General features: G+C 37.8%; 1 protein-coding gene across 15 annotated transcripts in view; it reads left to right on the forward strand.

The window, feature by feature from the left end:
• OTUD7A (OTU deubiquitinase 7A) overlaps window positions 1-24163 on the forward strand; it is a 131739-nt gene extending 107576 nt beyond the window's left edge. For 14 of the 15 annotated variants that reach the window (XM_085234224.1, XM_085234235.1, XM_085234233.1 and 11 more), the window contains 9 exons: window positions 1119-1337; window positions 4920-5021; window positions 6661-6788; window positions 7167-7279; window positions 11973-12100; window positions 13699-13848; window positions 19701-19815; window positions 20074-20158; window positions 21958-24163. In XM_085234224.1, coding sequence (XP_085090350.1) covers window positions 1119-1337; window positions 4920-5021; window positions 6661-6788; window positions 7167-7279; window positions 11973-12100; window positions 13699-13848; window positions 19701-19815; window positions 20074-20158; window positions 21958-23391 — 2474 coding nt within the window. In that variant the 3' untranslated portion in view covers window positions 23392-24163. The remainder of the gene's footprint in view (window positions 1-1118; window positions 1338-4919; window positions 5022-6660; window positions 6789-7166; window positions 7280-11972; window positions 12101-13698; window positions 13849-19700; window positions 19816-20073; window positions 20159-21957) is intronic. The other variant, XM_031555274.2, reaches the window with a different exon arrangement.
• The last annotated feature ends 441 nt before the right edge of the window (window positions 24164-24604 follow it).

Raw genomic sequence — 24604 nt, forward strand, 5'->3', positions numbered from 1 at the left:
TCTTCAGAGAAGTCTGAACAGTGAGCTGTTAATGACTAAAGCTCTGGAACTAAAGTAGGCAATTTCAGTTATGTCAGGTGAAAACAAGAGGAGTATTAAGTTGGTCTTTGTTTAAAAAATGAAATTGATTTCAGAGATATTACTGTTTCAATTCCCTTTAAAATTGTTATCTGTAACATTTTATCAGCATTGACAGATCTAACCCATTTGGTATTACTGAAGTCCTGGTACGTACAGTTTTTCTCAATTTTGTAACTTTCCCATATTTTAAGTTCACAAATATGTCAGTTTGAACTGAATGATTTATGGTTTTTAACACTTGCAGAGTATTAATGATGAATTTTTCTCTTACCTGTTTGCTGATAGCAGAACTGAGGACATGTACAGAAAAGTAAAATCACGTGGTAGTAATTTGTTCTGTTCTTAAGATTCTAGTGCTTATTTTGCTTTATCAGTCCATTATTCATTATTGACTGTTTCTTTTATGGCATTTGTCAGCTAAGAAGTGAAATCTATCATTTTAGTTAAAACAATACATTCTTTTATACGAGACTTGCTAATGTTATTGTTTGTTTTGAACTGTGGGTTGATCCTTGGCTCAGGATTTTAAAAAACGTTCATGCCTAAAAACTGAGTTTGCCTGACTTTCATCACAGTGATGATAAAATTGTCCAGGTGGATTGCTCTGAAATTAAAACAGTATGGCATTCAATATGGAGTGATTGCAGAATACTGTATCTTTTAATTCACAAGTCAACTTAATTTAAAAGTTCAAAGCAATAATTGATCATTGTAAGTCTACCAGTAATTGTTTCTTGTTACGCATCTTTAGAAACATAAGAATAACTTTTGAACTTTTTGAAAATAAAATGCTTGTCTTTCATGCCATTTCTTTACCATTAATCTGTTTTGAAAGAAGGAGCGTGCAGTTCATCTGTAATTTGCCATAGGGAATCCGTAATGAGAACTAAGCAATCATTCAGTATAGAGAAATAAGCCCCAAAAAGTATTAAAGAAGCAGAATACATTCCAAAGTGAAAAGACATTCACCAGACTGTCGGTGTTGAATGTTTTTCAGTGTATTCTTACAGTCTATAATCTCTTTGGCTTCTCTACAGAAAAGCGGCTTTCCAGAGGCATTTCTCATGCCAGCTCAGCCATAGTCTCTCTTGCTCGATCACATGTAGCAAATGAATGCAGCAATGAACAATTCCCTTTGGAGATGCCCATCTACACATTCCAGCTACCAGACCTTAGTGTGTACAGCGAAGATTTCAGAAGCTTCATTGAACGTGACTTAATTGAGCAGGCAACAATGGTTGCTTTGGAGCAAGCAGGTGGGTATGGACTTCAAATTGGTTGGGTTATCTGACATTTTGCTATTTTTAATGATGCCTCATTTTTGGAATTTGGATGTCCTGCACAGGAAGAAAAAGTGCCGGAGGAAATACTGTGCTTTGCAGAATGATGCATGCCCTCATCCTCTCTTAAAACTTTATATACTGTCAAATTTGTTTAATAATTCAAAGATAATGCAGAAGGAAGGAATGGAAGACATGGAGAGTCATGTTGGTGCTTCTAGTACTTGTGAGGAAATGTCATTGCAGTTAACAATTGCAAACTAACAAAGGAAACCTCTTCAAGTTCTGTTGCAGCTTGAGAATATTTTTTAAATATGCAACTTGTATATTGATTATTGTTTCTGTAATAAGAAACTGAAGATTGTGAAAATAATAGTTCATTACTAACATGAAAAAAGTTAATTTTGATATTAATTCGTATTTATTAGTAGTTTAACATTTTAAGTTAAAGTTTTAGTTTGGATAGATAGGAGAAACATATTTGAAATTATTATCTTTACCTGATGAAATATGAAGTTTATTAATGAACCGTGAAATGAACCTATCTGTATGGGCTCAGTGTAGATATTGATTTAGTTTTGAAGGTTGTGTGTCTAAATAAGCCTAAGCCTGGAAGAGTGAAACTTGCAGAGAGACCACAGATCAGAGAGAGGATGTGCATGGTGTACTTCAGGGAGTGGAGGATACAGGGACAGATGTATTGGTCCAAAAAATAAATCTCATGTGGAAGGGTGTGGTAGGACTGAGATACCAGCGTGGGTGTAGCTTGCATGCTAGGAAATGGAAGAATGGGCTTTACAAATGCAGAACAAAAGGAAATAGAAAACTTAGAGTTAGGGTGCTGGTCTGGAGCCAGCAGTCAGTGCTGGTTTGCCTCAAAACCTTAGACTCTAAAATGCAGGATTTGCTTCATAAGCAGCTCAGTCATTTAATGCAGAAAAGATGAGTAAGGAGGTAGAGAGCAGCAGTCCTATCTCTCATTCACGTGTCCAAAATCATTGCAAGTGGCAAAAAGCAGACACGCTTACAGGATTATACCATGGAAACCTGCTTAAAATTTCCTGCTTCTGAGTATTCCTGTCAGACTTCTCTGACAATTAGAATTAATCATTTATTCATTTCTTCATGTTACTTGAATCAGGGCAATATCTTGACTCACAGTAGGAAAGCTGATTTGTTTTTTAATAAAATATTATGGCAGTGGAAACAACCAGTAACTGTTTTGTTCCTGGCACTTCTCTTAGTGAGGGCTGCTGGTCCCCCCATTACTACTTGCTTTGTGAAGGTTACTTCTTGCCTGAAGCCCCTGGTGTCTGAAGAGAAGGCTGTCATGACCCTAAAACTTTCTGGAGAAAGAATTCTTTCTTGAAATGAGTTTAACAGATCAAACAGCAAATACCTAATTTAAAAAACAAACAAAAAAACCTCAAAACAAAAAACAAAGCACACCTGTGTTTTCATGTCAGGTGTCATCATATAAAGTGACCTGTTGTCTGTAAGACACACAAATGCTGTTTCCCTGTATTGCCTGCCATTGTACACGTGTTGTCTGAAATGAGAAGCATGAATTAATAGGTGTCACTTAGCATCACACATTTTATTGTCTGACCAACAGAGGGCCCAGTTTGACTACACTTTGGTCAGTGACATCAAAACAGTGGTGGGTAAGATGCATTCCCTGCAAATGACTGGGATCTTATTTTAAAAAGAAAGAGAAAAAGAAGAGGACTGTCATTTCAGTAGCTGAGATACTGTTAAGGGAGGAGAGAAGTGTGTGCTTGAGTTCTGGTTTAAGGGCATGAATTTCAATAGGAGGAGGAAAAAAAAAAAAAGCTGATTAGGCAAGAGGAGGAGCAGCAGATTACTGCTTTAAAAAAAAACAACAAAAGCACACCATAGATTGGGGGTGCAAAGATGCTAAAAACAGCCTCAGCCTGTAGCACATTTTGTTTGACATACCCAAATGAGATGGATGTCTTTAAAAGGTTTTTAAATTCTGTTCCTACATGCTTAAGCACTTGCTACCATTATATCTTTATGTGAAAGGATGTTCAGGTTGCCTGTAGAGAAACTCCTGTTTCACTCAAAAATGCTGTTAGATCATAAACACAAGACCCAGATTAAGGCAGCATTCCTTGCTCTCTGCTGCTGCAGTGTATCTGTTACTATTTGTGTGATTGCCTTCTGAATTTCTCTTAGACATTTAGAGCTCATCAACGTGTACGATTTATGTACACATAAAAGCATTTGAGGCTTTTGTGCATCTCGTAACCCCAGCTGCTCATTATTGCCTGGAATGAGGTCAGTGTGCAGAGTATGTGCAGACTGAGTGCTCTTGCAGCAATCGGTGTAGTTCTGCAGGGGAGGATGGCTCAGGTTGTGATAACCTTAAATGAGATCTGGGTGTAAGGAATTAGATAATTCTAAGCATTTTACTGCATCAGGTTGATTTCTATTGCCATACTTTTGTTGTGTGCAGTTAAGGTGTAGTCTGACAGAGAAGCTGCTTGGCTGCAGCGGAGGTACCAGCAGCACCCAAACTGCTGTGCTGATGGGCTCACAAATACGTCACGTGGGCAGCAGAACAGCTACAAAAAGTGCTCCAACACAGTGGGGTTTTTTATTGCTCTGCTTAAACATAACTCAGTATAACAAACTGTATGAACCTGAAAACTGATTTTTATGAAGCATATAATGCAGCTGCATATTTTGCCTGGGTTTCACGCTCCTGAAAACAAATACCTAAAATTATGAAAATGTTTGATTTCAGACTGTTAAAAATTAAGCTTTGATTTAAAAGAAATATAGATAAATGCATTTTGAGACAATAGGAATGTCTTCCTAGCTAAGATTTTTTTAACAGACTTTCAAGTATATGTCAGGTGCTGGAGTCACAACCATCATAATTACAAGAAAATGATATTCATTTCCTCCTTTCTGGAATACATTTCCTCTCTGGAATGCATGTTTATGTTATTCAGTTCTAGTATGAGCAGCAAGTATTTTCTCACACTAAAATGAAATGCAGTAATGTGGAAAAACAAGTCTCTGATTATGAAATAAGCTGGTAAACTGAGCAGGAGCTCACTGCTGGGCATGTGTACTCAGTTATACGTAATTGTATACTTCTGTGCCATCTTAGTTTATGACTTTGGATTTGCATTCTGGTTGGTAACCTCAGTACTGCTGGTGCATCAGCCCCAAAAGAAGCATTTACTTGGTTGGTCAGTTTTACTTCTGCAGTTATTTCTACATGCACAGCTTAGTATTACATTTCAAGAACATCAGTGCATGTAAGTGGTTTTGTAGATGGGCGGTTTTCTGGAAATAGAATCTACTGGAGAAATGAAAGAAAGGCTCTTTTTAGCCTACTTTCCTTAAGGAAACCAAGCACATGTCAGCAAATTGCCTATTAAAGTATCACTGTAACATTTTCTAATTTAAATCTGACAGTTTCAAATAGCCTTCAACATTACATATCATCACCATGTGACTCTACACAGTACTCACCCTCCTTTAGTACCCATTATTTCATTTTAATAGATGCTTTCTTTTCAGGTCGTTTGAACTGGTGGTCCACAGTGTGTACAAGCTGCAAACGTCTTCTTCCCTTGGCCACAACAGGTGATGGAAACTGCCTCCTGCATGCTGCCTCTTTAGGTAAGGAAGAATGTGTGCATGGAGTCTTCTGCCAGAAATATTTATGAGTTTACTCTATGCCCAGTGAAAGCTCAGAAACAAATGGAATGTAAAGAATTTCATTAAAAGTCTGGTTCTGGAGCAATACATTCTTCAAACTTCACTAGAGAATTGATTGTTGTAGGCATTCTTGAGGAATGAAGGTGTAAATTTTGAGAGCTGAGAACGGCCTTTCAGAGCCTGAAGTGGGGCTATGAGAAGGAGAGAGAACAGACTCTTTAGTGGGGTCTGTTGTCACAGGACAAGGAGAAATAGTTTCAAACGTGAAAGAGAGAATATTCAGACCGAGTACGAGCAAGAATTTTTTCACTATACGGGTTATGACATACTGCAGAGGTTGCCCAGAGAGGTGAGGTATGCCTGGTCCCTGGTGACATTCAGGGTAGGCTGCATAGGTCTCTGAGCACTTGATCTAGCTGCAGATGTCACTGTTCACTGCAGGGGAGTTGGACTAGGTGACCTTTAAAGATCCCTTCCAATTCAAAGGATTCCATCATTCTATGAAAAATAGTTTCCAGTTGATTAATTAATCATTAATACAAGATCTATGAAGCCTTTTTTCAAATTATATCAAATAAATAGAAACCTGTGAAGCCAAAAGTCTTTGATGTTTGCTCCATATCATAACTATCATGAGGAAGCTTCTTTTCTTGTTCCCATTGCTAAAATTTTGTACCAGCAGACCTTCAAAAAGCAATTTTGTGAAAAACATAAGGATTTTTAATCATTTTGAAGGGACTATTCTTTTTGAAAATAGTAGTAAAAAGATATATAGATATAGATATAGATTTATATTTATTATTTTTCCAAGGATCCTTTTATCTTTGCCTACTCTATTTTCTCTATTTTTTTGCTTAGAGGAATTGTATATTATTTACAAAAAATGCTGGGAGTATTTTGACTTGCAAAATTTGAAATAAACATATTTAATGCCAGCAGCTGATAATATAACAGAATCTTGGATGTCTATGGGCATGTGTCTCAGTGAGTGTTCTGCTCTTTTGTCATGGTTACTGCTTGACTCTGCGAAGATCTGTGAACTGTCTTAAAAGGAGCTTGAAAGCCTGTGGCTGGTTGTATTTTTAGACTTCAAATCATCTTGAATGCTTTTTATTTGGATGTTGAAGCCAAAAGAAATTTGCCATCATGCTGTGTAAAAGTGGACGCCTGTGGGCGTCAGAATCATCATCTGTGATGCACAAAAGAGCCTGCAGTTGTCATTAGTATTCTTGTGTCTGCAAGCTCTGCTGGCAATTAGAACTAGCTAGTAGAAGTAACTTGTGTGTTGAATATTCCTTTGCTTGCAGCAAAGTTTGTTACCTGCAAGCACATAATGAAACAGCTCACATCCTTGTCATTCTTTAAGCCAAGTTTAAGCTTTGTTAGAATTCCCTTTTATTGTTCACTGCTTTATCTGTATATTGACCCTTTTGGAAGGAAACATTAGAAATAATGAGTAGATTACTTGCCAAGAAAAGTCTTAAATAATGTATAAGCTATGTTGCTTTTGCTTATAGGACAATATTAATTATATTAGTACTTGTTGTATCTATTTTAATGTAGTTTCTTTAAAATTGAGTGCCTTCTTGTGATACTGTAGGAATGTGGGGATTTCATGACCGGGATCTTGTTTTACGGAAGGCGCTCTACACTATGATGAGAAGTGGAGCTGAAAGGGAAGCACTGAAAAGAAGGTGGAGATGGCAACAGACCCAGCAGAATAAGGAGGTCTGTATAGTCTAAAGGCAACCTTATTAACATAATGGGTGTCAAAACAAAATATTCTGAACTTTGTGAAAGTTTCATTTGCTATCAAATTCCTTCTTTTTCCATTCTGCACTGGGGAGAGAGATTTGTATTTAAATTTGAATATCAAAATGAAATGTATTCGTAGCTTTGTGGGCATAACTATGCACGGTTAGTTCCTACAGTTAGTGTCTTAGATCTTTCTAGTAAATTAATATTCTTTTCATCTGAATAAGAATGTTGAACGATTAATGTATCATGTAAGAAGCTCAGAGAAGTTAATTGCACATACTACTACAGGGCTCTGCTTACAATTTTTTTACCAGCATAACTACAAATGTGTTTCATTCTCTCCCATAGTCAGGTTTAGTGTATACAGAAGAAGAGTGGGAGCGGGAGTGGAATGAACTGCTTAAGCTGGCATCGAGTGAGCCTCGCACGCATTTCAGCAAAAATGGAGGCACTGGTGGTGGGTGAGTGTAGAGTTTGCATATTTTGCAGTGCATTTGTTCCAAAGTATAAGATTATCAACCAGCCTTAATGCAAGAGCTTTCATTTTTCTGTCTAGTTTTTGTAATGAAGAATATTTAGGTTTGTGTACTCAGTTCGTTTTTTCCTCTAGCTACTGACTCCCCCGAAGAAAACTGTATGTGAAAAGTTGGCAAAACATAAAACATAATGAAGAAATAATATGTTCAAAAAAATGTTCTTTATGTAAAAATATTCTTTATGTACATTTCAAACTGTATTTGAAATTATATTGTATTTCCTTTTAAATTTGTGTTACCAGGGATAGGGAAATCTAATGCAGAAGGAAGATGATGATCAAGTTGTCAGCCATAATTGTTTTAATTTTCTTATATTTTAATTTCTTTTAATTGATTGTTTTTTTTTAATTGATTGGTTTTAATTGATTTACTTCTCGGTTTGTTTTCTATGTTTGTAGATATTTTCCTGTTTATATGCTTTAGTCTTCTAATGCAGTTCAATTCAGATTTCTCTTAAATTTGACCATTTACCACTAGTTTTCCCAGGCTGCCTTCTGTCTTTAATTCTGCAAACTTCATGTAGTTTATAGTTTCACTATATTCCAGTCAGAGATGTCATGAAATGTTGCATTGGCAGACTTTACCTTTATTTCCCAGACAGTTCAAAAGGCAATACCACACACTGTTGTATAGAGAACAAATTTAAATTGTTTTTCCATGGTTCACATTTCTTTTTCTAATTGGAAAGAAGTAAGGATAAATATGTAACAGTTCATTTTTCCTTTAAAAGAATCATGTAATGCATCCAGTGTTCAAAATAACAGAGACTCTGCAAAGAAAAAGGAACATCAAAACAGTATTTTTGAGATGGAGTTTATTACATTCTCTACTTTAGGTACTATATTAAGAGAGCTTGCAGATTAGTCTTTGAATTATAGATGAAGCATTCTTCTTTGGTGTCAGGATTAGCAAAAGCATCAGAAATTGTATGTGCTTCAAAAGAATTCCGTGACAAGCTTAGGAATTATGCTGCCTCATTCACCTACAAATTTTAATAAATTTCTGAGATTGAACTACGTGTAAAGGTGACCAGCAACTGTCACTAAACTTTCATGGATTTCTCTTCTGAGAATATGTTCTTTCTGAGGCTTGAATATTGGAGAAATAGATGAAGAGAACACTGAAAAAAACTTGCTCCTAGCTTTTTGTTACCAGTATGTAAAATCCTTCAAGCAAATCAACTACAAATCAACTATGAAGCAAAGTCTTATTTTGAAGTGGATTTGCACATCCTTCTGTAAGTGTTAAAAAAAAAAAAAAGGACAGATTATCATAATTGTTTCATTTAGATGAAGCAAAATGTATTTTGAAACATACTTATTTTGAAAGTGAATGATACTCATTTTTAAACATACCTGTCAGCTTCTAGCTCGCTGTCTTATATGGTATTGGCATCTTGTTAAAAAAGTCAGGTGATTTTTAAATAGGTAAGAAGAGAGGAAAGGTTTCTGTAGTCTTTCCATGTGTCAGAGTTTTATTTAATGCAGCAACACCAGAACGTTTCAACAGGAAGTATCTCTCAGCTATATGTAATTTGGGTTTTCAGACTTGGCTAGGTATTCAGAGTAATTCAACAAAATATCCAAACTGCTGCCTTCACCAAAGACCCTTATCTTGCAGAGGATTTAGTTTAGATCATTTTTTAATAAAGGTGATGCCTAGAAACAAGTATTATTCTGTGTGTTTGTCTGTTACAGGAGTGCTGTTCCTTTCTCACTGTTTCAGTATATAGAACAATTACCAGATGCAAATAGAAAAAGGTTCAGTATTGCAAATAGTGCATCTTTTATATTAGCTGATGTTTCTTATGACTAATTAATGCTTTATCAAGCTTGTTTTTCCCTGAGAAAAAAGTATTGAGATTTTAAAGAGTAAGAAGTAAAAAGTAGAACTTGAGATATAATTTTTAATCTTCTTTGGTTAATGCAGTATTGTGGGTCTGATCCAAACCATAATGATATATATTGGAAAAAATCTCTTTTATTTGTGTTACCTTTTTGGAAGAGCAAATCATCCCAATGCATTTACCAATCAGTGATGCACTCCAAGCAAACAATCACTAGCACATGCTCTTCTACATTGTTTCCCTCTTGTTGCTGTCAAAAGTTTTGTAAGCTTTTCCATAAAAGAATGTTTAAAACAGGCGTAGCAATTGGATTTAACTATATATGGAAGAAAAAGGCTTTTTGAAGTTCTTACAGATTGAGAAAATAAGACTATTCAGATGAATAAGATAACAAATAGCTTAAGGGATTTAAGGATTTTAGTCGATAAATTGTATTATAAGATTGTGCCTCCCTGTATGTTGGAGTAAATTCGGTCTGAAACAAGTTTATTGCAGGCATTAAAACATTATGAGAGAAGACTTCATCTCTTTCCCCTGCATATATGTGGTATAGAATTCTTTCTGTTAGGTTCAGTATGAAGACAGTGATTGTTTTTCGCATGTAGTGTGTTTCACTGTTTAGTAACTTGTCTTATTTGAGGGATGATGTTCTCAAATACATTGTCATAGTTGGCCTCGGAAAGTCTTGTGTTGGTGAGGTCCGGTGTGTAATTAAGTTTATCTCCTCGTTGATGTAGATGTTTCTCCAACTTGGCTGTCTCTTCTTTTGTTCAGGTTTGGTGGCCAAGGGCATCCCATCCCAGTGGGAGAGCAGTCATGACTCAAGTGCCACATTGCATAATATGGCACTTAAGGACATGTTTATTGGGCATGGTGGTGATGGGTTGATGATTGGACTTGATGACTGAGGTCTTTTCCAGCCTTTACTATTCTGTGTACATGGTTGTTTAAACACAACTGTGTGGTTGAATTTGTATTTCTGACTCATGATACTGTTGAGAATAGATGTTTAGACTGTAGATGAGTTTCACAGGTACTGGTTTGCTTTGTAATTTCTGGTAAAAATTATTACAAATCTTGCTGTATGTTCTGTATGTAGTGATTATGTCATTTCATATGAGTTCTGTCTGATATTCCTTTCACATCCAGGTATCTTTTCTAGTAGACAGCCTGTTATTCTCTTTTCTTTCATTGCTTGTGCCTTTCAGACATCAGATGATGACTAGAACAGAAACTGCCTCAAGCATTATGGATAGGATTGGGATAACTCAGTCTTTTTTTCTTTTTTTTTTTTAATTGCACCATACTTGTGTACTTGTATTTGTCAAATTCTTTTAGAAGGTAATTATTCTTTTTGTCCACCTTTGAAATTTGGGACTATTTTGGATGCAAAACATTGTATTGTCAAACTGTGAAATGTTAGCAGTCAGTACCCTTACCTGGAAGAAATAGATGTTGGAAGGCATTTCCATACTTCTACTGTGTAAAGAAAATGAATTTAATAGATTTTGTCCCATGATGTCTGATAAACATAGTGCTATCAAAAATTTGAAAAGAAAAAACAAACAACAAAGGCAGAAAACTCTTCAAGTGCCCTAATTGGCTTCCAGTTAGATTTTATGTCAGTTTTTAAAAATTCCTTCCAAGAAAGCACTTTTTTGTCCTCATTTTAAAGTACTTGCTCACTATAAAGTTGATTGGGTGTTAATTCTATTTAGACCCATGGAATACTCCTGAATAAACCATATATTTTAATCTGCATATCTGAAATATGACCTGTCTACTCTACTTAGTCCAGCTAGATTAAGGGAATGGTAGATGGATCGATCCTGTTAAAAGGCCAACTTTCAGGAAAAAAAAAACTTCTCTGACTTCTCTGTAGTGCTGTTTTATTGTTTGACTATCGCATTCAGTTGCCCCACTATGTAGGATTCTTGTATAGATTTTTTTTTCTATGTGTTTTCTGAACCATGAAGCTCCACTGTTAATATTACTTCACTATATCTCACCCTAGTACATACTGATTTATATTCCTTCTGTATTCTCTAAAGAAGAAATGAAAAATTTCACCTCATCTTTAGGCAAATGTTTAAGTGGGAGGGATGATCTGACCTCCAGATGTGCTGATCTATTTAAATTATTTATATATATTCAAGATGAAATGCTTAGAATTCTGATTTTGGATGTCTAAAGAAGGTGAAAATTATCTCACTGGGAAAAATGATAGCAAAATGAATCTCCAGTTATTTAAGCAGATACTCTTTTCTATCTTAAGAACGTTTTGGTAATGATCAGAGGAAAAGCTTTGCTCAACTTGGCAAGTTAAATTCCACCTACTCAGGCTGATGTTGTTTTTTATATTGCTAAGGTAACTTTCTATGTTTTGGCTAGAGGAACTAGAAGAGCATTTAGCTTTCCATTGCAGAATCTCTCTGCCCATGCTGTCATGTGAAATGACTGTTTTTATGATAGGAAGCAGTTGTCCACCAGGAGTTTGGCTGAGATTTACCTTTTCAGTTCTAGCTACACTACCAGACAATATCTCAGTAATGAATTTTGATGACTAATAAGCCCGTGTGGAGTCTGCAAGTGAAAACATTTTCTGTAGCTATTACTTTATTCCCAAAAATATATTTTTCTTTCCGATTTCTCTTGGTTTATTTCAGTAACTGGAATGTGTGTTTCAGAAGAGTAGGAATATGAGTGACAAGGAAGAGGAAATGGCTGCCCCGCTGGGTTGGTTTTCTAAAGTTTCAATGCTGTGTCTTCCAGGGTTGATAATTCAGAAGATCCGGTGTATGAGAGCTTAGAAGAGTTCCATGTTTTTGTCTTGGCCCACATTTTAAGACGACCTATTGTTGTAGTAGCAGACACAATGTTACGAGACTCTGGTGGAGAAGGTAATAGTTTTTCAATGGAAATTGATGCACCTATTTACCTAGGTTGCTCCAAAACTAATGCCCCCTATTTATTTTCAATGAAGCTGCAGCAGCTACAAAGAGCATGATAACACTATTTGATTGAGTAAATTCTCAGCTACAAAACTGTTTTCCAATATAGTCACTACCATTAGCTATGCATTTTCTCCAGCAATGGACATGAGCTTGCATGCTGCATTCATAAAAATCTGCACCAGTGGAGAAGACCCACTGATTACAGCTGCCATGATGATGTCGTTACTTGTAAAATGTTCTCCATGCAGTCCATCTTTCATCGGCCTGAGCAGATGGAAGTCAGAAGGTGCCAAATCCAGGCTGTATGATGGGTGTGGTAGGACAGTTCAGCCAAGACTGACAATGTACTCTAAAGTCTTCAAATTGGTATGAGGTCTGATGTTGTTGTGTTGCAAAAGAAAGGTTATCATCTTCTCTGGCCTGACTGGAAGTTAGTCTTCAATTTAGTCACCGTTGCAATGTAGCGGTCAGAGTTGGTTGGTTGTTCTTGAAATGCAGAGGGATCACCCCTTTCCTATCCTAGAAGAGAGTGCTTATCACTTTACCCACTGAAGGGTGTTTTGAACTTTTATTCAGTGAGAAATTCTTCTGTCTGCGCTCCGTGGTCTGCAAGTTTTGACTTCAGCTCGCAGTGGTGACACCATGTCTTGCTGTCAGTAATGATGAGATAAAAAAAAATGTCACTTCCAGCCTAATATTGATTTAACAAGCCCTGACAAACCTGCATTCATTCTGTTCCTAAGTGAGCACTTATGGGACCCTCCTGACACAAATGTTGTGATATTCCAAACTTGCCACCATCATTTCCAATATTAAAGCCAATATTAAGCTCCATACACAGTTCCCTGGTCATAATCCACTAATTGGCATCGATAGCTGATTGAAGCGCTCTTCATTTCATGATGTGACACCTGTGCATGGCCTTCCAGAACATGGTTGTATTTCACATTGCTATTATCATGGCTGAAGTGTACCACCCAACTGTTGCACTGTGCTCACATCCACTGTTTGGGTTCCAGAAACATTCAATAAGTGTCAATGAATTGTCAGGAAGTGCAGTTCTTCCACATGGAGGAATTCAGTTCTACACCTTTGCTTCATTTGCGCTTCCATGTCAGATTCTGTTTTGTCAGATTGCCCCTCTGCTGCCATCCCACCAGCAGACACCTCTGACATTGTGGGCCAATATAATAAAAGAAGAGGCAATACTTTTGGAGCTCTGTCCTTACAGATGTGTTAAACATGTAGCAGTCATCAAGATTTTGTTAAAATACTTTTGTATCTTTACTAGTAAACAGACTAAGGAAAGTATATCTAAAGGTGGAATGTTTTCATTATTGCCCTTAGTGTATTTCCTGATATTTTTATAATAAAATTTTACCTGCTGTTATGACTGTTTCCCCTATTGATTGCTCCACTTCAGAGCTCTTCTCTTCGAGCTCTGAAGACAGCGTAGCATAACTGTTACATACAGTAAAAGCAACGTTAGTGTCTTTTTACATAGTTAAAAGAAAAAAAGTAATAATCTTATTTTTTCATTGCAGCATTTGCACCTATACCATTTGGAGGAATTTACTTGCCACTTGAAGTTCTACCTAACAGATGCCATTGCTCACCTCTGGTTCTAGCCTATGATCAGGCACATTTCTCTGCTCTTGTTTCCATGGAACAAAAAGATCAACAAAGAGAGCAAGGTATGCTATAAACACACAAACTCTGGAATATATCTTGAGCACAGTGCTCTAAGTACTGTCACAGATCTCTAAGCGTATGTGTCTATCAGAAAGGAAGCAATATCCACTAAATTTTATTTTTTATAGTCTAAACCTTAGTGTCTAATCGCAAAACCATGAGCCAAGAACTATTCAGTTCTAATCTTTGCTTTATCACTCTGTCTTTTTACATATATAAATAGCTATAATTGTAATTATCTGCTGTGCTTCTGAGTTCTTGAAGGACTATGTTAATTAGGGTTTGTAAAGCACTTAGAAAGCTAAGTGTGAATCAGGTAATGAAAGGCCTCTTCCAGCGCACTAAATGTACTTGTTTTTCCATTTTAAAACATCTAGTGAAAATCTTTTTATCTTTATTACCTTATCTTCTGTTTAACTTTCTAGTAGTGACAACAAAGTCTGAACAGATTTTTGTGTGTCAGGTTTGAGCTTCTTGGATACAGGATTAAAATTGACAGGAATGTTAGGAGTGGATTAATTCCTGCACAAGTAGCCCAGGAGGTAGCTGTAAGTTCCCTTCACTTACCTAATAGAAATCTGTAAGAAGTAATACAGCACTTGGTCGTCCTACCCTTCTCTTGCTTCCCAGCACCCAAATCCAGGGTAGATAACTAGCTATTACTGGGCTTGATGTGCTGAAAATTTTCATATGCCAGACTGCTGTTTGGAACATCTTTTTCTCCGGGTGCTCTCCCTCATTAGAGTAGAAAGTCATTATGTCGTAGAGAATCCATCTCTCACTGTATCACAGAACCTAGTGGAATAGTTCACCTGGGAGGGATCTCCAGAGATATCCTAACTTCCTGACCTTTTCAGGACTAACCTAAAGCTAAAGCATATCATGGAGGGCCTTACCCAAATGCCTCTTGAATGCTGACAAGCATGGGGCACCAACCACCTCTCTGGTAAGTCTGGACCAGTATTTGACCACCTTATGGTAAAGAAGCTATTCCAGATGTCCAGCTTGTACCTCCCCTTGCTCAGCTCTGTGTCATTCTGTTGCATCCTGTCATTGGTTACCTGGATATGTGTCCAAAACTTAATATATTCATACTGCAAGTCTGACTTAGCTGCAGCTACTTGCAAAATAAATGATAGAAATGTCAACAGTAAACCTTAAGTGATTTAGAGCATGTTAATATTTGATTCTTCCCTGTCTACACTGAACCTATATCCCACATAGCTGGAGTATTGCTAGTGCTGTGGTCCACAAGGCTACAATAAAATTTTTGCTGTATTAGTTGCTTTCCTAGTCCTAGTGTTTGGTCACTGAGTATTGCTGCTTGGTGTTGTCAGTGAAGAACTGATGTAAGAGCAGAAAAAAAAAAAAGCAGCAACAAAACCAATGAAAGGAAAAAAAACATTCCTACTAGTGTTTGTAGAGCATTATGGTCATACAACAGTTATTTTGATTACTGTATATTTATGCTCTCAAGGATTGTGTTTGTGATCTAATCACTTTTTTTTTTTTAATTATTAGTTTTGGATCAAGTTAGGGATTGTCGTACTGAAAATTATCTTTGTTGGTAATTATTCAAATCAAGTAGCCATACTAAATCACACCCCTTGCCCTTTACTGAGACTTGTTCCTGGCAAAGATGCACCCCTGTATACACCGGTAAATATATATTCATATGCCATATATAGGTACACAAACACTTATATATATATATGTCATATGTGCAAAATTGTCAAATTAGTAAAAGCTTTACTTTAAAAATTTAGACTTCAGTCAAAATGCTTCCAAAGCGTTATGGATTAGACTGTTCACTCATCTTTGCTGCTTTGCTAGGAGTTGCCCTTTCTGAAATTTCTCTTGTAACTAATTTAGTCCTGCTGCATTGGTTTTATACAGATCAGCTACTCAGATTTTGCTAAATCTCAAAGGTGAACACTCCAGTAGTCAGCTCTGCCTCGACAATTAGCATAATCGCCTCTGTGGAAGCTTCACTGGATATGTATTAGATTAAAGGGAGACATGCCCACCCAGTTATTTCTTTTTCCCTTCTATTCTTCTCCAAGTATCTCATGCACATAGAGAACATTACCAAGCACTGAGAGTTTGGAAGTATTAACGGTTGATAAAACGAAAATAAAGAAGGGAAAAACACACCCTAAACTTAAAACAGAAGCAAAAACAACCCCCAGCAGCATTAACATAGGCAATTTTAATAAAATCAAGGGAAAAGCCTAATAAATTCAAAGTCAAAGAAAATATTTATAGATTTTGTGAAATGGTAATTTAGTTGCTCCTAAACCTAATATTTATGCAGTTAGCTATTTAGATTGCCTGAGATTTTGATGTTAGGACATTCTCCATATGTATTATAACAGTTTACACCACTGGTATGTTGTGAAATGCTAAGCCAATAGTTCTAGAGCTTGCGTCTGGTTGGAAGCCAGCCAGATGGATTTAAATACATGTTTGAAGGAACATAGGCTCCTTAGTAGGTAGACTGTAAGCAGTCAGGCTCCTGACTTCATTGCTACCATTTTCTTCTGAGAACAAATAGTGTAACCTTGAGTCACCGTTTGGTGGTCTGTACAAAGGGATGGTGCTCTTTACTTCTGTGTCTTCTGTAGTGCTGGAGCATAATTAATGTAGTGAAAGTCTAAGATACTTGAGCACTGTTGTTGCTTTAAGATAGCGTACACTTCTATAAGACATTTTGTTTTTCCGGTATTTCATGTGAAAAATGGAATATTTTGATGATAGATTTAAATTACTGTTCATTATTGCCAAAGCTTCACATTTTATAAAATCATTAAGCTACAAAGCCCATTTAAGTTTATGTAAGTATGGGTATAAAATGAATTAATCCAGCTGTCATCTACAGATTGCTGTGGTGACACCCAGCACAGAAAGAGGGGTACGTGTGTGGCTTTCCAGTCTCAAATCAAACTTATAACTCCAGCCTGCTGTGAGTAAATCTTGTCCACTTAAGCTTCCAGTTCCACTTTCATGAAATTCAAAGCTAATAGTAAGCAGATCAAGACGAGCAGAGCTCAGATGAGCTCATGTCTGTCTTCACTCCTTTGGTGGCAAAGGGAAAAGTGTTTTTGCTAAAGATGTGATGTGGCTTTAGAAGAATCCAGTGAAGAGGAGCATGACGTTAGCTGTGAGTCCTCCATGGTTTTTTGCTGATGACTGCAGAGGTGTTTTAAATCCCTAATAAATATATGTACTCATAAATGTGGAACATGTGGTTTTTGAGATCTCCTGAGTGAATTTCTTTTTAGTCCTTCTTCTCAGAGAGTGGTTTAGAGGCAGCTGAATATCTTGCATTCAGTTCCCTAACACTGCATGCATTCCATCTGATTTTGGATGTATTTTGGTGTTTCCCATGGTTATGGGACAGTGAGCATGCTGCAGCTGTGCAGTTGTCAACAGAGAGAAAGCTGTTCATTGAAATTTTGAAATGAGGAAAAATTGCTGAAGGACAGATTTTATTGTAAACATTTTCAGGAAAGAATCTGACATCCAATTGAGTCATTCTTCTTGGAAGGAACTGAGTTTTTTGTTTTTGTTTTCTTTTTAAGTGAGATTGCACGATATGGGCAACACTGCATGTTGTTGCATGTGACAGCCTTTGTGTTGGTGGAAACGGAATCATAACACAGAAATGGAAAGAAAAAAAGAAATTGATCTAAAAGTCAGATATCCAATGAGAAGATGAATCCAGTCAACTTGTTGAGCCTTCAGTAGCATAAAGATATTCCAGGGATCTGCAAGGAGGTGCTGGGCAATGGCTCCAGCCTTTGCATTACACACTGGGACAGTGCAGCAGCCTTCCAGCTCAATCGGTAGAAGAGCTTTTATGAAAAAGCTTTTCACATTGGAGCCATTTTCTAAACATAATACTGATGAATGATGTGAAATGCCCTGTGCAAAGCTAATTCTTAAATTCTCTATGCCATTAAGTTACCAGGTTCTACACACGTCTATTAGAAATTGTAGAGTTGTCTTCCTGTAGAAGATGCCTCCATAATATAATACTAATATTTATTTTGTATGATCTGGTTTTACATGTTTTACCACAGGGTCTTGAATACACAAGCTTTAATTCTGTGAAGCAGCAGAGAACACTTGGCATTCAATCTGGCACGAGGGGAATGCTTTGGCATTCAGCTGCAAAACTGGTTGGTGTTAGAGACTGCTGGCAGCGAACAGCATCGTGCTTGTTCTTCAGATGCTGTGACAGGAAATAGATTGGCACACTGATGCTCTTGTATCTTGCCAGCACAGAGGTGTTGGCAGCTTTGGTATGGTGGAAGGGAGAGCCGCAGTTGTGAGGGTGAGAATAGGATGGCAAAGGCATCACAGTACGTGGCCAGATTTTGAACTGTCAGAAGACTGAGAGCTTAGAGCTCTGGCTTCTTAAAAGAAGCATGTCTTATAACCAGATACAGTATTTATACTCCAACCTGAAGAGTATTTCTCCAGGTAATAGTGATATTGTATAGGCAATCAGCAGCTGAAGCTGATCAGTCTCCAGCTGTTCTGTACTGTATTTGCTGTTAGTATGGGGGAAATATTTCAGGAATTACCTTCTACAGGCAGTAGGGGGCGACATTTCCACGAAATTCAGAGAGTTTTGACTATTGTCAGACCTGCAATAAGATGAAAAATAAGCATATTTTCTGCAGTTGTCAAGCTACCTGAATCTGATACTAACTTAACAACGTTAATAAAAATGCAGTTTATATTTCCTGCATTCTGCTAAGTAAAGAGTAACATTTAGCCAAAAATGCTCTGTCTTTGTTTGATAGCATATTTTCTGAACTGCAGGAAATTCTGTAAACAACACATAACCAATAAATGCCATAAACTTGCAGTAATTCAACACCATGTTGCTGGATGATTTCTCTGTATTCTTTGCTCCCTGGCTTTGCTGGAATAGCTATGTAAATATAGTCCTTATGGGCTGTGGCACAGAAAACTTAATTCCTTGACTGGCTGTCAGAGAAACAGCAGTGACCTGCATTGCTGAAGATCCTGCCTGATCCCTCAGCAGCTTTCTGACTGTTTTCTAATGAAATGGAAGCAAATTGCTGGTTTTAATTAAAGCTGACAGTGCTTTTCTCTTTGTTTATTGGTGGTGATGAATGATAGGCGCTCCATGAAATCAAAGTGCAATCTCTGCATGCTGAGTGTAAGGCAGAGTCATTAAGATATGTCAGAAGGCAGAGAGCTCTGGCAGGGAGGGGCAAGAACAGAATAGCCAAAGCAGATAGACAGTGATGCTGGGTTATTACAGCAGTAACGCTGTTTCCCCTGCACTCAAGGCAGGTCTTAAACTGACCTCTTAGCTCATATATATATGTTGATCTTTGCTCCTCAGTTATGCTAATTCACAGTTTGGATCCCTGTAGCAACTGTTTGCTTTGTCACATAATGCTGTTATCAGTATATTTTTATTTCTTAGCATGGTGTTGTTTTCCAGTGACAAATCTGAAAAAGAAAATATTTAGCAATTGTGTGCATCTCTATGAGGTGCAGAGGAATACTTCAACATTTTATTGCTTTCAGTTGTTCTGTCTCCAGGAAATATTTATTGTGCAATCCAAAATGGCGTTGTTATCCGTCAGGTCTCCTCTCTGAATCTGGTGACTACTGCCAGTAGCAATCAGGGCAGTCCTCTCCTCTTCCCTTCATCTGTCACACTAACATCAAAATACAGATGAGTCGGTACTGCAGCATATCCAACTTCTGGTATTTTTCTTTACCCATGTTTTTTAACTGCTTTTCACAGCTAAATCTTTTGTCTCTGTTCCACGCCCCTGCCCCGATTCTTGTTTTATCTCTACTTCAGCGGTGATCCCCCTGACTGACTCTGAACACAAGCTACTGCCTTTGCACTTTGCGGTCGATCCTGGGAAAGACTGGGAGTGGGGAAAAGATGACAATGACAACACCAAACTGGCCAAGTAAGACCTTCCTGTGGCTTTAGTATGAAGCATTGAAATGTCTTGAGCCATACCTAATCTAAGTACTGAGAGAGCTGCAACCAGAAGGAGCTTTGTTCATGTTTTCTGGTTACATGAGAGAGGAGGTGGGTGGGTGGATGGATCTCCAGCTGGTGGTCACACGTCAGGCTGCTGTTGTGCTGGACAGTGTTATCTCTCCCAGATACACTTCTTTTGGTGTGTTTTTGACTGTGTGTTCCTTTCTGTTTTCATCCTTAGTTTGATTCTGTCTCTTGAGGCAAAGCTTAATCTTCTACACAGCTATATGAATGTAACGTGGATACGCATACCATCTGAAACACGGGTAAGGTAAACTTCCTCCTCAGTCTAAACCAAATAAGTGATATGAGGTACAATAAGGTGTTGTGTAGGGTAGGCTGCATGTCCTGGCCAGCTGCCTGGAACCACCTGTATCCTAGCAGCAGAGACAAGTCACTTGTGGCACACCGTCAGTGTCTCTAGACTTGTAGATTTCTAGTATTCTGTTTTTAAGACAGTTTCTTGTATATTTTTGCAATTTACATACTGTTCTAAAGTGTATTTTCTAGCTTTATCTTTCTTTTATCTATTTCAGTAGCCCCTTCAGTTCAGAAAAATAAAACAGGCGTTCTCTAACTACTTTTTCCTCAGAACCTTGGCTTGCTCTCCTAATACCACTGTTAGGTCACTAGACCCCAGCCCTTTCTCTTTTTAAGAACAGATTTGGAGTCCTGGACAGCCTCCAGTGTAGACTGGCTGACAAAAGGCCACAGACTGGCACTGAACTGGAGCCTGGTTCTTTTAAAAAAAGTATCTTAGAACTATGCCCAGCTGGCATCTCATCAGCTGCAAATTTCTCCGCAAATTACATTGAATAGATTGAGGGGTTAGTCTAAATGCGAAAGGTTGCTAGGAGAAGATGGTGGTGATTTAGACAGCCTGCACAGATGGTATTTGAAAGGAGGAACACTGCACAAAAGGAAAAAGGGTTTAACAAGCTTCAGGAGAGGAAAAAAATCTATTTTTCTATAGTTTCACCCTAAAGCAGTGGCCACCACATCAGAAAAAGGAGAGGCAAAATTGTCCTGTAATTGTAAGCTGTGAGCCTGAAACAACATGAGACCTGCGTTACCTCTCCCTGCTTCAGGGATTCCAGACAAGAGGACATTTAAGTACTCAGGGACAAGAAACAGGTGTGCATTTCTTCAGTGAAGGTATACACGTCTCCAGAGTGGTTCTATATCACTATGGTTAGTTAAATGTTACATATTTATCTCGAGCAGGTTGGTGTTTTGTGATGCCTGGATGCAAAACTAAATTTTCCAGGACTCAGTGACTGCAGACAGATTTGAAATTGTCCTAGGATCCTGTTACTACACATTGTCAAGGAAGATACTTTATCACCTTACCTAAAACGTGACTTGGAACTCAGACTTCTTGCATCAGTTTTACCTACATTGAATTTCCAGTAAGAGTGAGCAGACCTTATTGGTCTGTGTAATTAAATTTACTGTGTCGGACAGGATGTCTAGCTCTGGTGCATTGTAGCACTGATGTAAACGCACTGGAGGCCTGAACAACAAAGAAATTAACTAAGTTGTTTTATGGACGTCAGGAATTTTGAAATATTACTACAGACAGATTTGTATGCTGCACACCCCTCACAGCTTTCAGCAGAACCTTGCTAATTTTTCATTGCTGTGGTATCAGTTCTCTTCAGGTCTGTCTGCCCGCTGAGAGGCTGCAAGTACTGTGGATGCTTCCAGTTCAGTGACTGGTTGCAGCCACTTCGCTAGTCAGTGTGAAAAGGGGGATTGAGCTGCAGACTTCTCCTTGATGAGAGCACTAACTTGAGTCTCTCCATCATTCAGACAATGATTTTCACAGAACTTCTGAATGACTGACCTCTACTCTTCAGATGTGCTTGGAGTGAGCCAAAAGCCACTGCAGGAGCAAGCAAGATAGGTAGCACAGCCAAATAAGAAAGAAACCGGTATAAAATGTCAGTATAAAAAGTACACCTCTGAAGTCATTTCGAAAGTTTTTATTAGATTATACTTTTTTGCACCAAGTCCCTGTATGAAACTGCTTTTTCTGTATCTAATTATAATTAATTTTCCATAGCAGGCCCCTTTGGCTCAACCAGAATCCCCTACAGCTTCAGCTGGGGAGGACGTTCAGTCTCTGGCTGACTCAATGGACTCGGACCGAGATTCCATCTGTAGTAATTCCAACGGCAGTAATGGAAAAAACAATAAAGAAAAAGAAAAGGACAAACAGAGGAAGGATAAAGACAAAAACAGGACGGATTCAGTTGCCAATAAAATAGGAAGCCTCAGTAAAACCCTAGGAATTAAGCTGAAAAAGAATATGGGCGGTCTTGGAGGCCTGGTGCATGGCAAAATGAGCAGGGCAAATTCAGGGAATGGAAAAAATGGTGACACCATGGAGAAAGTCAAAGAGAAGAAGTCTAAGTCTCGAAAAGGTAGCAAAGAGGAATCTGGACAGTCTGCAAGCACTTCTCCATCTGAAAAGACCACCCCATCTCCTACTGACAGAGCTAGCAACTCACCCATTGAAAAGATGAACACAAAATCTTTCTCTGACAAGCAGGCTGACCCATGGAAATACAGCACTGATGTGAAACTCAGCCTCAATATTTTGAGAGCGGCCATGCAGGGTGAACGAAAGTTTATTTTTGCTGGCCTTCTTTTGACCAGCCACAGGCATCAGTTCCATGAGGAGATGATTGGTTATTACCTAACCAGTGCACAGGAGCGTTTCAATGCTGAGCAGGAACAGAAAAGAAAGGATGCTGAGAAAAAGGCTGCATTGAATGGGTCATCTAGTAGGAAGCTGGAGCCAGAAGCGTATTCAAAAGAAAAGTCAGAAACATCTCCTCAGGATAGGGCATCACCTGTCTTGCCTCAAAGCCATACGACTCAACTGGTTTTAAAATTTAAAGATCGCACTAGTCCCACTCCGGGGTCATTTTCTTCACCTAGTAATGGTGCTAAGAAAAGTGGACCCATTCCAGTATCTGCTCACTATAGCCATACGCCACCTGTTCAAAGGCAGAGTGTCATCCATTTGCATGATGTCAACTCCAAGCCATCGAGCTTCCAAGATGACACTTACAAGCCAGTGGTTGGCACATTAAAAACCTGTGCCACGTACCCCCAACAGAACAGATCACTGTCTTCTCAGAGCTACAGCCCAGCCCGGATAACTGGTATCCGCACAGTGAACACAGTGGAATCACTGAGCTATGCCATGCCTACTGAACACAAGTCTCAGACATACACTAATGGATTTAATACTGGCGACATTAGAGACTGCTTAGAATATGCTGATGAGGATGCTCCTCAGACCTGGTTGAACAATGATAAAAATCAAGGCAGAAGCACAGTTTGCCCAATATATCCCATCCAGCAAAACCGCTGTAAGAAGGATAACTGTTCCTTTTATGGTCGTCCTGAGACTGACAATTACTGTTCATACTGCTACAAAGAAGAGCTGAAGCGCAGGGAGAGGGAAAGTAAGGGACACAGGCATTGAGGATTCTTCCGTGACTATATTTAGTTTTACCATTTTCTTACTTGCAGAGTAAACAGTGTTGAATTGCAGTAAAAGGAATCCTTCAAAAAAGAATAAAGGATTGATGAGTAAATAGTGTCTAGCTTTTCGCTTTTCCTGGGCAATGAGGAAATAATAGGATTAATTTATCATAAAAAAATATATATTATTTTCCATTTTGTCAGTGTCTTTTTTACATATTCTGGGTAAGCTGAAGGGTTGTTTACTTCTTTGTCAGTGCTGTGTGTGTGTTTGGTCAAAAATTTACTAATGGTGCCTGAATTTACACTGACATCACTCAGGTAGTAGTATGATAGGGGAAAGTCATAATACCGGAAATGTGGTGTTGTAGTAGGGTAGTATCTGCCTTGTAAACATTTGAAATTCTGTAGCTGTTATGAGAGTATTTTTTTCCTCAGCAAGACTAAATTTTTCATAGCTTTTCTTTCTTTCTGGAGGGTAGCATAACGCACATTTTTAACATGACAGCATACTGCACTAGCACTAATGTTCATACTCACCTTAGTTTGAGATGGAACGATTCTAGGAAACTGGAGGTGAAAGGTCTGAATTCACGAGGGCTGTAGCTCTTCCTGATTTTAAGTTCTCAGCAGTTATTTGTACGTGTCCATTAAAAAGTAGGTTTGCACCATTTTTACCTGTACTGAATTTGTAAACGCATTTTATATAAAAACATTATGACCTGCAAGACTTCACTTCCTAAGAAAAAAAAAAAAAAAAAAGACAAAGAAAACTCATATAAAACTCAGTATAATTTTGGGCACCTGAATCTCAGTAGTATTTTCATTGCTGCTAAATTTGGAAAAAAAAAAAAATAATTAAAATATAAAAATTGTATTAGATTTGGAAAACGTGATGACCAGCTAGGAAATGTAGGATCAATCTAGAGCTGAATGAACTGCTTGTCAAAACAAATGTATTGCATCCCCAGATTGCCTTAGCCGTTATATGAATCTAATCGTTATTTGTTTATTCCTTTTCCAACATTGTTGACTGATAGTTATTGCAAACATAATTACTTCTGAGCATTTCTTGAAGACAATTGACTCCACCTGTTTTTGAGTCGTCTTCGGCAAGTTGTACATCTACCAGGAGGTTTCAAGATGGCTATAAAATGCCTACAGGTACAAATGCCTTCTCCTAGCACAGATGTGTACAAGTCTGTTTTCCAGAT

The sequence above is a fragment of the Meleagris gallopavo genome, chromosome 12 (genome assembly GCF_905368555.1).
Source record: "Meleagris gallopavo chromosome 12, MGAL_WU_HG_1.1, whole genome shotgun sequence".
NCBI classification, from domain to species: Eukaryota; Metazoa; Chordata; class Aves; order Galliformes; family Phasianidae; genus Meleagris; species Meleagris gallopavo.